Source organism: Oratosquilla oratoria, chromosome 42, assembly GCF_046742065.1.
Source record: "Oratosquilla oratoria isolate Oo_2021 chromosome 42, ASM4674206v1, whole genome shotgun sequence".
NCBI classification, from domain to species: domain Eukaryota; kingdom Metazoa; phylum Arthropoda; class Malacostraca; order Stomatopoda; family Squillidae; genus Oratosquilla; species Oratosquilla oratoria.
Genome location: NC_134818.1, coordinates 28704469 through 28720760, shown reverse-complemented (window position 1 = coordinate 28720760; position 16292 = coordinate 28704469). Strand labels below are relative to the sequence as shown.

The window sequence follows — 16292 nt, the reverse complement described above, 5'->3', positions numbered from 1 at the left end:
AATTGTAGTATACAGGAAAGGAGCAATATTCACTGGGTCCTGTCTTCTACTTAGCTTCAAATTCATGTACAGTTCTTGATCTATATCCTTTATTTTCAATTATTACATTTAGTTTTATTCATGTATTGTTCCAGCTTAGGCAATATCACCTTCTATGGTATTTTGAGTATTCATGCATCTATATGGAAAACTGTATTTTAGTGTGGGAGTGGAGCATGTGAGGATGAAATGGGTGGGAATGGATTTATGCCTTTGATTTTGGCTACCTCCCTTGTAAGGGGGAAAAAAAGCCCTTGGTACATGTATGTACCTATGGATTACAAAGGATTACAAAGGCAGAGCATGCCGACAGGAGACCTTTTGGTCCATATCTAGGTCGGATGCGAAAAAAAAAATAATAATAATAAAATAATAAATAAAAACTATAATAATGTAAATACATACATACATATACCAAGGCTTTTTCCCCCTTCCAAGGGAGGTAGCCAAAAAGGGAAAGGCATAAAAACACTCCCACCCATTTCATCCCTAAATACACTCCACACCCCTTCTAGGAGCTGTCAAGGGTTTTTATGAGAGTAGTAGAGCTTGTGTCAGGATTAGAAATGGAGAGAGTGAGTGGTTCGAGGTAAAGGTGGGACTTCGTCTAGGATGCGTATGTTGCCCTGGCTGTTCAACTAATACATGGATGGGGTAGTGCGAGAGGTAAATGCAAGGGTAGTGGGTCAGGGATTGGAGATGGTTAAAGAAAATGGAGGAAAGTGGGAGGTGAGCCAGCTGTTGTTTGCTGACGACACTGCGCTTGTGGCAGAATTGGAGAAGGGACTGAGGAAGTTGGTGACAGAGTTTGGGAGAGTATGTGATAGAAGAAAGCTAAGGATAAATGTGGGTAAAAGTAAGGTGATGAGATGTACAAGGGGTGAAAGTGGCAGTAGACTGGAAGTGAGCATTAAGGGAGAGCGACTGGAGGAAGTGGATAGTTTTAGATAATTGGGTGCAAATGTGGCAGGAAAAGGTGGAGTGAAGGTGGAGGTAGAATGTAGATTGAGAGAAGCAAGTAAATGCCTTGGTGGATTAAAGAGTGTAATAAGGAAAAGACATTTGGGAATGGATGCTAAGAGGAGACTGTATGAAGGAGTGATTGTGCCAACAGCACTGTATGGGGCAGAAACATGGAACATAAGAGAGGAAGAGAGAAGGAGTTTGAATGTGTTTGAGATGAGATGTCTGAGAAGTATGATGGGGGTTACTAGGCTAGATAGAGTGAGAAATGAGGAGGTGAGGAGAAGAACGGGGGTGGAAAGGGAGTTGGGAGATAGGGTTGATGAAAGGGTATTAGGATGATTTGGACACATGGAAAGAATGAGTGAAGAAAGACTAGTAAAAGAGGTATGGAAGGCAGATGTGGAGGGGACGTCCTAGGATGAGGTGGATGGATGGGGTGAAGGGGGCTTTGGGGAAGAGGGGAATGTCTGTTGAGGAAGGATGGGAGAGGAGAGAAGACAGGGGTGAATGGAGAATGGTTGTATATGGATGATGTTGTGATGCATGAGGTGGAATGGGCGGGGGGATGGGGGGTGAGGTAGTATGTGCGAGCAAAATTTGACACAGCCCGAAGGGATTTCTTCCCGTCTTCTCCTTTTATGCATGGGGGGACGGAGAGGGGGGGTCGCCGATTTAATGAAGTGGCCTTGCTGTGGATGTGCTGTGTCTTGTGACACTGCTTCTGACCTAGGGCAGTGGACAAGGTGCAGGGATGACCCGTCGTCCAGGAGGTGCTAAGATAAGAGGGAGGGTGGAGGGGTGTGGAGTGTATTCAGGGATGGAATGGGTGGGAATGACTTTATACCTTTTCCTTTTTGGCTACCTCCCTTGTAAGGGGGAAAAAGCCTTGGTATATGTATGTAACAAATAAAATACATAAATAAATGCATAGGTATTGTTAAATAATAAACAAACAGGAAAATACAAAATAATAATAAATTGACATTGAAGGAGGAGTGGGAGGGAGTAAAGGATAGAGCAGAGATGGGTGTGGAGGAGGAATGGGGATGGTTCAAGGAGGGAGTCTTAAAGTGTGCAAGGATGGTGTGTGGAACAAGAAGGACAGGGGGAAATAGAAGAAAGGGTAGTGAATGGTGGGATGAGGAAACAAAGAAGGTTGTAGAAGAGAAGAAGCGAGCATTCACAGATTGGTTACAAAAGAGGACAGGGGAGTCATATGAGACGTACAAAGAAAAGAAAAGAGAAGTAAAGCAAAAGGTAAAGGAGGCAAAGAGGAGAGCAGATGTGAAATGGGGTAGGAGTATGACAGAAAATTTTGAAAGTAATAAAAAGATGTTTTGGAAAGAAATTAAGAGAGGAAGAGGAGGCGAATCAAGTAGGGAAGAAAAGGTAAAAGGTACAGATGGAGAGTTGATAATGGAAGAGATGGCAGTGAGGGGAAGATGGGCAGAATATTTTAGAGAGTTGCTGAATGTGAAGGAGGATAGGGAAGGAAAGATAGCTGCAGTGGGAAATACGAAGAAAATGAGAGTGATGAGTGAGGAGAATGGAGGAGAAATAAGGAAGGATGAGGTGAAGGCAGTTGTAAAGATGATGAAAGCAGGTAAGGCACCTGGTCTGGATGGATGTCATGCAGAATGTCTGAAAAAGGGAGGTTCAGTGATGGTGGACTGGTTGGCGAGATTATTTAATGTTTGCTGGAGAGAGGGTAGAGTACAGGAGGACTGGAGTAGTGCCTGTATAGTTCCTCTTTACAAGGGAAAAGGGGACAAGTGTGAATGTAGTAATTTCAGAGGGATTAGCCTGTTGAGTGTAGTAGGGAAGGCTTATGGGAGAATCTTAATTGAGAGGATTAGGAGAGGAACAGAAGGAGTAATTGGTGAGGAACAGTGTGGTTTTAGGACGGGTAGAGGTTGTGTAGATCAGATCTTTGTGGTAAGACAGATATGTGAGAAAGCTATAGGAAAGGGGAAGGATGTTTTTTGGGCTTTTATGGATCTGGAAAAGGCTTATGATAGGGTAGACAGAAAGGCACTGTGGGAGGTTATGCAGATTTATGGGATAGGAGGAAAGCTTTTGGGAGCTGTCAAGAGTTTTTATGTGAGTAGTAGAGCATGTGTTAGGATTGGAAATGGAGAGAGTGAGTGGTTTGAAGTAAAGGTGGGACTTCGTCAAGGATGCGTTATGTCGCCCTGGCTGTTCAACTTATACATGGATGGGGTGGTGCGAGAGGTGAATGCTAGGGTAGTGAGTCAGGGATTGGAGATGGTTAAAGAAAATGGAGAAAAGTGGGAGGTGAGCCAGCTGTTGTTTGCGGACGACACTGCGCTTGTGGCAGGGTCAGAGGAGGGATTGAGGAAGCTGGTGGCAGAGTTTGGGAGAGTGTGTGATAGAAGAAAGCTAAAGATAAATGTGGGTAAAAGTAAGGTGATGAGATGTACAAGGGGTGAAAGTGGCAGTAGACTGGAAGTGAACATTAAGGGAGAGCGACTGGAGGAAGTGGATAGTTTTAGATACTTGGGTGCAAGTGTAGCAGGAAAAGGTGGAGTGAAGGTGGAGGTAGAATGTAGATTGAGAGAAGCGAGTAAATGCCTTGGTGGTTTAAAGAGTGTAATGAGAAATAGACATTTGGGAAGGGATGGGAAGAGGAGACTGTATGAAGGAGTGATTGTGCCAACAGCACTGTATGGGGCAGAAACGTGGAACATAAGAGAAGAAGAGAGAAGGAGTTTGAATGTGTTTGAGATGAGGTGTCTGAGAAGTATGGTGGGGGTTACTAGGCTAGATAGAGTGAGAAATGAGGAGGTGAGGAGGAGAACAGGGGTGAAAAAGGAGCTGGGAGAGAGGGTTGATGAAAGAATATTAGGATGGTTTGGACACATGGAAAGAATGAGTGAAGAAAGACTAGTAAAAGAGGTATGGAAGGCAGATGTGGAGGGAGTGAACATGAGGGGACGTCCTAGGATGAGGTGGATGGATGGGGTGAAGGGGGCTTTGGGGAAGAGGGGAATGTCTGTTGAGGAAGGAAGGGAGAGGACGGAAGACAGAGGTGAGTGGAGAATGGTTGTATATGGATGATGTTGTGACTGCATGAGGAGGAATGGGCGGGGGGGTGCGGGGTGGGGTAGTATGTGTGAGTAAATTTTGACGCAGCCCGAAGGGATTTCTCCCCGTCCTCTCCTTATATGCAAAGTGGGACGGAGAGGGGGGGTCGCCGATTAAATGAAGCGGCCTTGCTGTGGATGTACTGTGTCTTGCGACACTGCTTCTGACCCAGGGCGGTGGGCGGGGTGCAGGGATGACCCGTCATCCAGGAGGTGCTCAGATGAGAGGAAGGGTGGGAGGGGTGTGGAGTGTATTTGGGGATGAAATGGGTGGGAGTGTTTTTATGCCTTTCCCTTTTTGGCTACCTCCCTTGGAAGGGGGAAAAAGCCTTGGTATATGTATGTATGTATACATACATACATATACCAAGGCTTTTTCCCCCTTTCAAGGGAGGTAGCCAAAAAGGGAAAGGCATAAAATCACTCCCACCCATTTCATCCCTAAATACACTCCACACCCCTCCCACCCTCCCTCTCATCTGAGCACCTCCTGGATGACGGGTCATCCCTGCACCTTGCCCACCGCCCTGGGTCAGAAGCAGTGTCGCAAGACACAGCACATCCACATAACTAATAATAAATGAAAATCAAACAGACAAATGATAAAAAAAAAAAAAAAATAATAATAATAATATAATAATATATATATATATATTATAATCATTACAGCATCTTGCTTAGGTGTTTATCTAAATGACTCTTAAAGCTTCAAACTGAACTACATTGCACTACCTGTGCAGGAAGTTTATTCCACTCATTAACTACAATGGTTGGCAAAGTTGTTTCTACCTACTTCCAAACTGAATCTATTTCCGGACAGTTTGAGACCATTATTTCTTGTCTGATTCTCATTCAATGTGAAAATTTTGTCACTTTTGATGTTGTCAATTCCCTTTACAATTTTAAAGACCTGTATCAAGTCACCTCTGAGTCGCCTTTGTGAATTGGCACCATATTTGCCCTTTTCCAACCAAGCGGTACAGTGCCTTTTTTCAGTAAACTGGTTATCTATTATATTCCTATTATCTATGTTTGTTTCAAAATAGTCTTTCAGATTAATACCCAAAAACTATCTAAAATACCCATCCTCTAGTTCAAAACTAGGATACACAAATTTTACCTAATGCTCTGTTGCTATCAAAACATTACAGAAATTTCCACATCCATCTGTGTGGATGTGGTACAGATGAGAGTAAAAGGGAAGAGATAGGTAGTATGTTTGTGAGAAGAAAGATGGATGTGTTGGCTTTGAGTGAAACTAAGTTGAAAGGGAAGGGTGAGTGTAAGTTTGGGAGTGTAAGTGGGAGGTTATCAGGAGTGAAGAGAGGGCGAGGGAGGGAAGGGGTGGCTATACTAGTAAGTGAGGAGATGGGTAAACAGGTAGTGGAGTGGAAGGAGGTTTCCTCAAGGATAATGTGGATGAAGGTGAAACTGGGAAAGGAGATGTGGGTCTTTGTAAGTTAATATGGGCCTGGCAGTGAGAAGAGCGTGGAAGAAAGGGAGGCCTTTTGGATAGATTTAAATGAGTGCATAGAGGGTTTAGGAAGAAATGTCAATGTAATAGTACTGGGAGACCTTAATGCTAGGGTGGGAAATGGTCCAATCGATGGAGTGGTTGGGAAGTGTGGAGTTCCAGGAAAGAATCGTAGTGGAGAGTTGATGGTGGAAATGTGTCTAGAAAGAGAGTTGATGCAAATACAGTGTTTCGGAAGAAAGTCAAGCATAAGTACACATGGGAGAGGGTGGTGGAGGGAAGGGTGGTAGAGAGAGCGCTAATGGATTATGTAGTGGTAAATAGGATTATGATAGGAAGAGTTAAGGATGTACATGTGCTAAGGGGAGAGGGTGGGGGAATATCAGATCATTTTTTGGTGGAAGGTAAGTTGAGAGTGGAGGATAGATGGAGAAAAAGGAAAGGGACAAAAGGTAGGGAGGTTCTTAGAGTGAACTCCTTGAATGAAAAGGAAAAGGAGAAGGAGTACGGAAAGAAGCTGAAGGAGGAGTGGGAGGGAGTAAAGGATGGAGTAGAGATGGGTGTGGAGGAGGAATGGGGATGGTTCAAGGAGGGAGTCATAAAGTGTGCAAGGATGGTGTGTGGAACAAGAAGGACAGGGGGAAATAGAAGAAAGGGTAGTGAATGGTGGGATGAGGAAACAAAGAAGGTTGTAGAAGAGAAGAAGCGAGCATTCACAGATTGGTTACAAAAGAGGACGAGGGAGTCATATGAGAGGTACAAAGAAAAGAAAAGAGAAGTAAAGCAAAAGGTAAAGGTTGCAAAGAGGAGAGCAGATGTGAAATGGGGTAAGAGTATGACAGAAAATTTTGAAAGTAATAAAAAGATGTTTTGGAAAGAAATTAAGAGAGGAAGAGGAGGCGAATCAAGTAGAGAAGAAAAGGTAAAAGGTGCAGATGGAGAGATGATAATGGAAGAGAAGGCAGTAAGGGGAAGATGGGCAGAATATTTTAGGGAGTTGCTAAATGTGAAGGAGGATAGGGAAGGAAAGATAGCTGCAGTGGGAAATGCGAAGAAAAGGAGAGTAATGAGTGAGGAGAATGGAGGAGAAATAAGGAAGGATGAGGTGAAGGCAGTTGTTAAGATGATGAAAGCAGGTAAGGCACCTGGTCTGGATGGATGCCATGCAGAATGTCTGAAAAAGGGAGGTCAAGTGATGGTGGACTGGTTGGTGAGGTTATTTAATGTTTGCTGGAGAGAGGGTAGAGTACCGGAGGACTGGAGGAGTGCCTGTATAGTTCCTCTTTACAAGGGAAAAGGGGACAAGTGTGAATGTAGTAGTTTCAGAGGGATTAGCTTGTTAAGTGTAGTTGGGAAGGCTTATGGGAGGATCTTGATTGAGAGGATTAGGAGAGGAACAAAAGGAGTAATTGGTGAGGAACAGTGTGGATTTAGGACAGGTAGAGGTTGTGTAGATCAGATCTTTGTGGTAAGACAGATATGTGAGAAAGCTATAGGAAAGGGGAAGGATGTTTTTTGGGCTTTTATGGATCTGGAAAAGGCTTATGATAGGGTAGACAGAAAGGCACTGTGGGAGGTTATGCAGATTTATGGGATAGGAGGAAAGCTTTTGGGAGCTGTCAAGAGTTTTTATGAGAGTAGTAGAGCTTGTGTCAGGATTGGAAATGGAGAGAGTGAGTGGTTTGAGGTAAAGGTGGGACTTCGTCAAGGATGCGTTATGTCGCCCTGGCTGTTCAACTTATACATGGATGGGGTGGTGCGAGAGGTGAATGCAAGGGTAGTGGGTCAGGGATTGGAGATAGTTAAAGAAAATGGAGAAAAGTGGGAGGTGAGCCAGCTGTTGTTTGCGGACGACACTGCGCTTGTGGCAGGATCGGAGGAGGGATTGAGGAAGCTGGTGGCAGAGTTTGGGAGAGTATGTGATAGAAGAAAGCTAAGGATAAATGTGGGTAAAAGTAAGGTGATGAGATGTACAAGGGGTGAAAGTGGCAGTAGACTGGAAGTGAACATTAAGGGAGAGCGACTGGAGGAAGTGGATAGTTTTAGATACTTGGGTGCAAGTGTAGCAGGAAAAGGTGGAGTGAAGGTGGAGGTAGAATGTAGATTGAGAGAAGCAAGTAAATGCCTTGGTGGATTAAAGAGTGTAATGAGGAATAGACATTTAGGAATGGATGCGAAGAGGAGACTGTATGAAGGAGTGATTGTGCCAACAGCACTGTATGGGGCAGAAACGTGGAACATAAGAGAAGAAGAGAGAAGGAGTTTGAATGTGTTTGAGATGAGGTGTCTGAGAAGTATGGTGGGGGTTACTAGGCTAGATAGAGTGAGAAATGAGGAGGTGAGGAGGAGAACAGGGGTGAAAAAGGAGCTGGGAGTTAGGGTTGATGAAAGAATATTAGGATGGTTTGGACACATGGAAAGAATGAGTGAAGAAAGACTAGTAAAAGATGTATGGAAGGCAGATGTGGAGGGAGTGAACATGAGGGGACGTCCTAGGATGAGGTGGATGGATGGGGTGAAGGGGGCTTTGGGGAAGAGGGGAATGTCTGTTGAGGAAGGAAGGGAGAGGACGGAAGACAGAGGTGAGTGGAGAATGGTTGTATATGGATGATGTTGTGATTGCATGAGGAGGAATGGGCGGGGGTGGGGGGTGAGGTAGTATGTGTGAGCAAATTTTGACGCAGCCCGAAGGGATTTCTCCCCGTTCCCTCCTTATATGCAAGGGGGGACGGAGAGGGGGGGTGTCGCCGATTAAATGAAGCGGCCTTGCTGTGGATGTGCTGTGTCTTGCGACACTGCTTCTGACCCAGGGCGGTGGGCAAGGTGCAGGGATGACCCGTCATCCAGGAGGTGCTCAGATGAGAGGGAGGGTGGGAAGGGTGTGGAGTGTATTTAGGGATGAAATGGGTGGGAGTGTTTTTATGCCTTTCCCTTTTTGGCTACCTCCCTTGTGAGGGGGAAAAAGCCTTGGTATATGTATGTATGTACAAAACAAAGATTATGTGCAGACTCACCTTATCTCGATTATACTCCAAGTCCAAGAAGAATGTGACAAGTGTTGCCACCAGTGTGTGAAACACTATGGCAGCCACTTGTTGCCGCAGGAAAAGTGTTTCTAAGTCATTGTGAGGATCAAATAAAGATTTCTGCAGCATCAGCATATTGGAAAACCCCTGAAATAATAAAATAGGATCCAATTAAATTCAGTTATGGATCAATCAATCTATTGACCCTTGGTCTCTTTTAGAAAATCTGTGCCTTTAAGGAAACCTGACAACTACCTCTGAGTAGGACCAAAACTCACTTAGGAAAGAGTGTCTTGGGACTGTTTATGTGGAGCACTGTAGTACAAGGTGTTCTGTGTCTTTTGTTTGGTGGTTGCATCTGGGACCAAGCCCTATCTATGTTGGTGTTGCCTTAATGCTGGATGGTAGTATTGTGATGGTGATGTAATCGAGAGCATGTTGGTCTCGTATTTGCTTAGTTGTGGGTTTGAATTCCTAACTCCTCCTCAATCCCCAGCAGTGACTGTTAACTGCTCCAATACCTCAAGCACATAGGGCAAAGGTGACTGCTTTGGCCTCAGCTACACACCTCCTGGTGTATGTGCCCCACCTTCTTCACCATCTTCCACTTACCCCAACTCTCTTTCATACAAGTTCAGTGAAATTAAACTAAGTTTACTTCTATATTTTATCTGTCTAGTATTTTTTTGTTAGATTTAATGATTTTCATTGGTCTTGTATATGAACTTGTGCATAAAGTACTGTTAAAGTTTAAATAGGCAATCATCTAGAGTCTAGAAATTTATTAATAAATTTTACATCAAGTCCTATGGTAAAAATAGTTTCAATTATTGAACATTTTGGATCATGAAAAATTTCAGGAACAAATTAAATTTGTGAACTGAGGTTCCACTGTACTAAAGCACTTTCGTCCCCACTTACTCATCTCATCCCATACAATATTTGTGCATAATATAAGTTCCTCCTTCAAACTCATTATCTATTTCTCCACTCCCATTTCTCCCTTCTTTTCCAGTATATTCCATACTACAGTGAGTCCTCCTTATACGGTAATTCTTTATCCGGTAAATTCACAGTTATGGTATTTGGTAATTACTACCCTCAATTCTATTTACGATAAGAAAAATTCACAGATACAGTATCCGCTCGTGTTTTGAAGAGGAATGAACAGGGAGAAGGTACGTCTGCCATATCCTATTATTACATGTTATAATGGGTTCGGTATATGGTAATTTCAATTTGTGGTAAGGTTTCCAGGAACGCATATGTACCGTGTAACGAGGACTTACTGTATTAGGTTTCACTTCTCATTCAACTCAATTTCAGCACACTTTTGCTGGCCTAGAATTTTCAAGAAATCCCTATGTTCTTAGTGTCATAACATTTTATACCATATGCTAATTTAACAGCATACTTAGCTATATTATCCAACAAATCAATCGATCCATTAACCTAAGTTTCTTTTGCAGGAGACCCACAGTTCTCAGGTAACCACAACAGACACTAGATTGGCCTATAAGTCACCTAAAAAAGCAATATTGTGTTGTTGTCTAGGTAAGACTATAGTGGCGCAATGTATGAAGAGGTGTTCAGTGTCTTCTGTGTAATGAGTGCATCTCAGGCAGTTTGCTCCTGTGGCCAGATCTATTCTGTTGGTATTATTGTTTTAAGGCTGGATGATAACCTGAATAAAGTCATGAAAGAGTGGTTCTTGTCTGTCATGGGAGATGGATTTCTCTGTGGGGCTAATATCTAGTGGAGTTTGGTAGAGTAGGGACTTTGAAAGATCGTTTTGGAGTGCTTGTTCTGTGATCCGAGTGTGTATTTTTTTTTTGTAAGGATGTTTTATGGTGCATTTGATAGATTAGTATAATAGTTTGAGTAGTATGTTAACCAACCCCCATGCACACACCTTTCTATTCAAATGGTTGCACTTGTGTTATTTAATGCAATGAATAGGTAGGATTCAGGACTCATGCATGGAACTGTATGCCTACCATTCCCATGCATTGTTCAATGGGATGGATACTGGATTTTGTGTGCAACTATTGGAGTGGTTTCAGCACATCCCTTTATTCTTACCTGAGCCAGTGGCATAATTGGAAGTGTGCTGGTTTTGCATTTGCTTAATTGTGGTTTAGAATCCAACATTTTTCTCCAATTTCCTGCAGTGACTTATTATTGAAACTCCAGACTTGGCCCAGGATCTCTTAACTTCAACTGCATTTCTTACACTTTTTTTCATTGACAGAAAACTGACAAATGTTCCCCTCCCTCTACCACTTTCAGCCAGTAACAAAGAAACAGTTCCACACCAATACAACAGACAACAATCCTAAGTTTCTTCACACAGAGATCTGTGGGGGACCCTGAGGTCTTGCCAAGGTCACTGTGGGGTTGTGGGCTTTCCACTTAGTGAAATTCAAGGTAACAATTAATCAGACGACCAAAATTACCTGAAAGCTGACAGTCCCATAGTCTGGCCACTGATGCATAAGCTGTTTCTCACCCTCAACATAGTAGTTTGAAAAAGTGTCTGCAGCCGCTAAGACAGCAATAGTAAGGTAGTGCATGTACAGGGAGACAAGCTGCTCAAGAGGAAGTAGAAGAACAAGCACTCCCTGGATCACAGCTGCAAAATATAGAAAAAAAATGTATCCAACAGCTGCAAAATATAAAAAAAATGTATCCAAATATCTTGTGCTTGCTTACAGCAACATTCAATGTACATTATAATTAAGTACATACATGCAATGCACCAAACTTCCTTGGCCATATGGTCAACAACCTTCATGTTTACTACAGTACGAGCATACACCTCATAACTAGGGTGAATGTATGGAAAACAAGTGGGCCACTGCGTCATACTATAAATAGAACTTTTATGTCACCCTGAAATCTATCAAACAAGGGGATTCAACTATCCTCTCACACTGTTCCCTAGGACTAGTAGTCTAATTCATGTCCTTATCCTAATTTGCTATTTTAACCTCTTCCATATGACGATGCTTATGTAGGCATCATGAAGTGTGAGTGGGTATACAAGGATCCCGGTGTTGGCATCCTGATTATATTTACTTCATAGCTGTAGCCAAAAGACCCCTGAATTCTATGAATTAGCTTGATCATGTTTTCTGTGTTTATTATTACTCATAGCGAAAGAGAACGAGTATATTAGCAGTGACTTTATATTTTATAACACAAGTACTGTGATGAATCATCGTACACCAGGCATCCGATGCTGCACGTGAGAATTTGACTCATATTGAAGAGGTTAAACAGGTATACACCACATACCCAAAACCATAAAATCATATTTTGTGGAAACTGTTCACACAGATGAACAATGTTCTGAGATAATTAAGAACAAAGAGAAACAACTTACTAAATATAGCAAACCCTGAAGATACAATGTCCGGCCAAGACAAAGAGCATGGAATACAATTGCGAAGGTCATCCTGATACCAATAGTCCAGGATGACATAACCAGGCACTCTCAGTATGACAGTTGCAATGGCTTCAAACTGCTCTCCATTCAGTTTCCATCCCCGCAGGCCAGCTGATGGAACAGAAAGAATATTACTATATTTTCCAAATGGCAAAAGTATCTACATATACCAAAGGCTTGTTTCCCCCTTACACAGGAGGTAGCCAAAAGACAAAGGCATAGAAATCACTCCCACCCATTCCATCTCCTATGTACTCCACTCCCCTCTACCCTCTTATCTTGGCACCTCCTGGATGACGGGTCATCCCTCCATCATGTCCACTGCCCTGGGTCAGAAGCAGTGTCGCACGACAAAGCACATCCACGGCAAGGCTTTATCTAAAGAGAGAAATAATAATAAATCATCCCACAAGGTACTTGATACACCATATAATTAAGTGGAGGAAGTAAAATAACTTTGGCTGTTGAGCCATGCTATAAAAGTGTTGTTTTGCTATATTGGTTTTGAGTTGAGCAGTGTGGCATGGAACCCTCAATCATGAAATGCTAAGATACATACATACATATACCAAAGCTTCTTCTCCCTTACAAGGGAGGTAGGCAAAAAACAAAGGCATAAAAACCACTCCCACCCATTCCGTCCCTAACATACACCACGCCCCTCTACCCTGTAACACCAAATACTTTATTGTAACACCAAATACTTTACTGTAAAACCAAATACTTTAACAAAATACTAAGATGGGAGAAATAAAATATGTGTTTTGGATAGGTGTATATTTTGAATTGTCTGCCCTATTTATTGGGGAGGTTTTTAGTATGTGTGTATCACATGTCTTACATCAGGAATACATCAAACAATTTTAGTACATCCAGATCAAAGTACAGCTGCATACAAAATTTATCTCAAATACCCTTTAGAATCAAAAATGTTCTATGAAAATTGAAATTTCTGCACTCTTTGGGGCTTGAAGCAACCTGATTAAATGGATTTACTTCCAATTAATGTTTATAAATATATATATAGTCAGACCTTAACCCATTGTGCAGGATGATATTAGTGTTGAGCAAATAATGGGTCTTACAGTAAAAAATAAGTTAGGTTTCCAGACCCTCTTCAGACACTGGCGTACAACATGACCCAGCAGGCCATTCAAATTGTGCTATTATGAAGCATGGTCATGTTCAGCAATTGTTGGGATATATTACCTATTTATATAAACATGAATTTCATGCACAGTGAAGTCATGTTGGGTGAGGTCTCATAGTATATAGATATATAGGGGATCCTCAGTTTACAACAGTATTGACTTATGACAATTTGTGGATACGACTGCATCTCCCATATATTATTAAAAAAAGATCATATTCACCTTACAATGTTTGGTTCATAAATATAAAGATTGTGCAGACTACTTTTGCGAGGGTGGTGGAAGAGTATGTCATCTGGTAGCAGATGTTATGTCTTCATGTCATAGAAAAGTATTTTTATCTCCTAGATTATGACTTTATTACTGCATTAGCATAGGTGAGTGATTTTGCTGCTTACATATTTAGAAGTGTTCAAACTTACACTAAAAGTCTCTTTACGACACATCGTGGGAATGGATATCCGTCTTAAGTCAAGGATCCCCTGTATACATATATACATACATAAATATATATATATATATATATATATATATACATACAGTGAGTGCCACCAGAACTGGTGCATCATGCTTCATGCTAATTCTGGTGGCAAGGATGAGACCACTCCCTGAAAGGGGGCTTCAAATACATCTGGAAAAGTGGTGCACCAGAGTAGGTTCCTGAGATTGATAACATCATGCAGCCTTGAGTAGATCAGTCACCAGTGGCCTTTTGTGGTGGACAGATATGTTTAGCTTTTCCCTGTGAGTTACGTACTTTTTCTCCCCACCCCTCTGTGCTATTGTGTTTGTCATTGAGTAATGGCTTGAGAAAGGATTTGAAGAAGGACCAATTGGCAAGTATTACTGCCCTGGTAAAGGGAGGAAAGTCTAACAAAGAAATTTCAAGTATCACAGCATTCCAATGTGTTATGTGCAGAGATGGACTACATGGTTACTAAGTCTATTCCATTCATTAACCACTCTACTGGTAAACTAGTTTTTACCTATGTTCTTAAATCTAAATACGTCCAATTTAAATTCATTACAGTGAATTCTCTGTTGTCTTAATATGATGATCTTATCTACATCACTTTTGTTAAAGCCCTATAGTCAAATACCCCTATTAGATCACCCCACACTTTGTTTTTCCAGGGAGTGTAAGTTAATGTGCTTAAGTCTATGTAAAGTAAATTTCTGAGCCCATGTATCAAATGGTCATTCTCCTCTGTATTGATACTAGTGAAATTATATCTATTCCATAGGACAGAGACCAAAACTGTACTGCATAATCAAGGATGGATATAATACTAGATAGCAATTGATAACTACATCTGCACTTTTGTTTGTAATTGTCCTTGCAATAAATTGTAATACTCTCTTAATTCTATTTCTGGTGCTAATGCACTGTCCCCTGGATTTAAGGTCAGGACTCACGATCACTCCAAAGTTTTTCTTACATTCTGTTTTCTTATAAATAAAGTATTATCTAAGCTATACCTGTTTTCTGGGTATTGTAAACCTATGCTTAACACACTGCACTTTGAGATATTGAAATTCATTTGCCATTTTGCTATGTGAAAAATTTGTTACAGTCTTCCTGCATTATGTATCCCAGCATCTTTCACTGATCTATTATGGTGTCTGTCCTATTTTAGTGTCATCTGTAAACTAATATACCAAATAATCCCATTGCCCCAAGTCATTTATATTTATATAATGGACAATTAGAGACCCAAAACTGAGCCATTTTTCCTCCTATGCCATGGGCTTTGACTTTAGTAGTTTCTGGTGGGGCACCTTGTCAAATGCTTTGCTAAAGTTATGGTAAATAACACAGTAACTATCACTGTTATCTGATGCATTGTGGACATTAGTGTAAAAGGATAAAAGATTAGTTACACACGACCTACACTGTGATCACCAATTCTATTAGCTATTATTGGTTCTAGCATTTTATCTATAAACATCAAACTGATTGGCCTGCACTGTACACAATCATGCATGCCAATAACACAATATTATAATATATAATCTATATATAAGGGATTTGAAGGAAAATCCCATTCCAGCTGTGATGTTCTTCAGGAAGATGAGACTGCTCAACCAGACAGTCTAGGGAACAACAATAACAACAACTGCATACCTATGATGTTACATTTTGTAATTCAATTTCAGATAAAGCACGGCTCTCTCCCTCCATAATTGCCATGGGCAAGGCCAAGGGCACAATATAAATATTAGATATTTCACTGATATCAATATACTATCATAAAGAATGTCATCCATACAATAATTTAGGTCTGTACTTGACATTCAAGACAAGTTGGAATTAGCAAATAACCTTACTTTATATCTGCAATTCAAGGAAGCTTATTCCAGAAAATATTACACATGCCCCTGCTATAGTAGTATAGTTCACACAATTGTTTAATATCAGCATTATGACTTAACCCTTCACAAACTCTACAAGATTTCCCTACTTAACCTAAACTTCGTTTTGAAGATATGCAATATAGTATTAACTTTCAGAATTTGCCCATGGAAATATCGGAAAAGTGGCGTTTGATAGGACCTTGACTCATAACAAAATCCTTGAGACCTGACATATGTCATTTCAAGCATTTTATACAATGTAAGAATACAAAATAAATATTCTATGTCAAACAAGTAATGTGCCTACCTCTAAGTCTTCTTCTTAAACTGAAATCCATGTTCTAGGATGTAATCACTCCTAACTTTCACAATATTTACGTTCAACGTTCATACTTCGGAGACGTAATCATCCTGTTTTAAGCCTCCATCCTTCGAACTCTGTCTGAAGCGGAACCATCACAATAACAATATCGCCTCAGAAGATTTCTAGATAGATATCAATATATTTGAATGAAGAAAATAAGATTTCTACCACTTTCCATATTTTTAATAAATTATTTGGTTTTACACATCTCTACTATGACAGCTCATTATTGTAAAGATAATAATAAATGTTATAACCAAATCTGCATTGTTTATCTTACTCAAAATAATACACATAATTCAAAACGTCATACTATTGCATAGAACACAATTTTAATATCTTACTCCTACAATTTTCCCTCTACA

General features: G+C 41.0%; 1 protein-coding gene across 4 annotated transcripts in view; it reads right to left on the bottom strand.

Annotated features, from left to right (window-relative positions):
• The window catches only part of LOC143021677 (RING finger protein 145-like), a 36321-nt gene that overhangs the window by 16572 nt on the left and 3457 nt on the right, over positions 1 to 16292 (bottom strand). The window contains exons 3-7 of one of the 4 annotated variants that reach the window (XM_076179294.1): positions 15871 to 16005; positions 12344 to 12435; positions 11995 to 12168; positions 11066 to 11241; positions 8598 to 8756 (exon numbers count right to left, since the gene is read on the bottom strand). In XM_076179294.1, coding sequence (XP_076035409.1) covers positions 8598 to 8756; positions 11066 to 11241; positions 11995 to 12168; positions 12344 to 12362 — 528 coding nt within the window. In that variant the 5' untranslated portion in view covers positions 12363 to 12435; positions 15871 to 16005. Of the gene's footprint in view, positions 1 to 8597; positions 8757 to 11065; positions 11242 to 11994; positions 12169 to 12292; positions 12436 to 15870; positions 16006 to 16292 lie in introns of those variants that run through there. The other 3 variants (XM_076179293.1, XM_076179297.1, XM_076179296.1) reach the window with 3 other exon arrangements.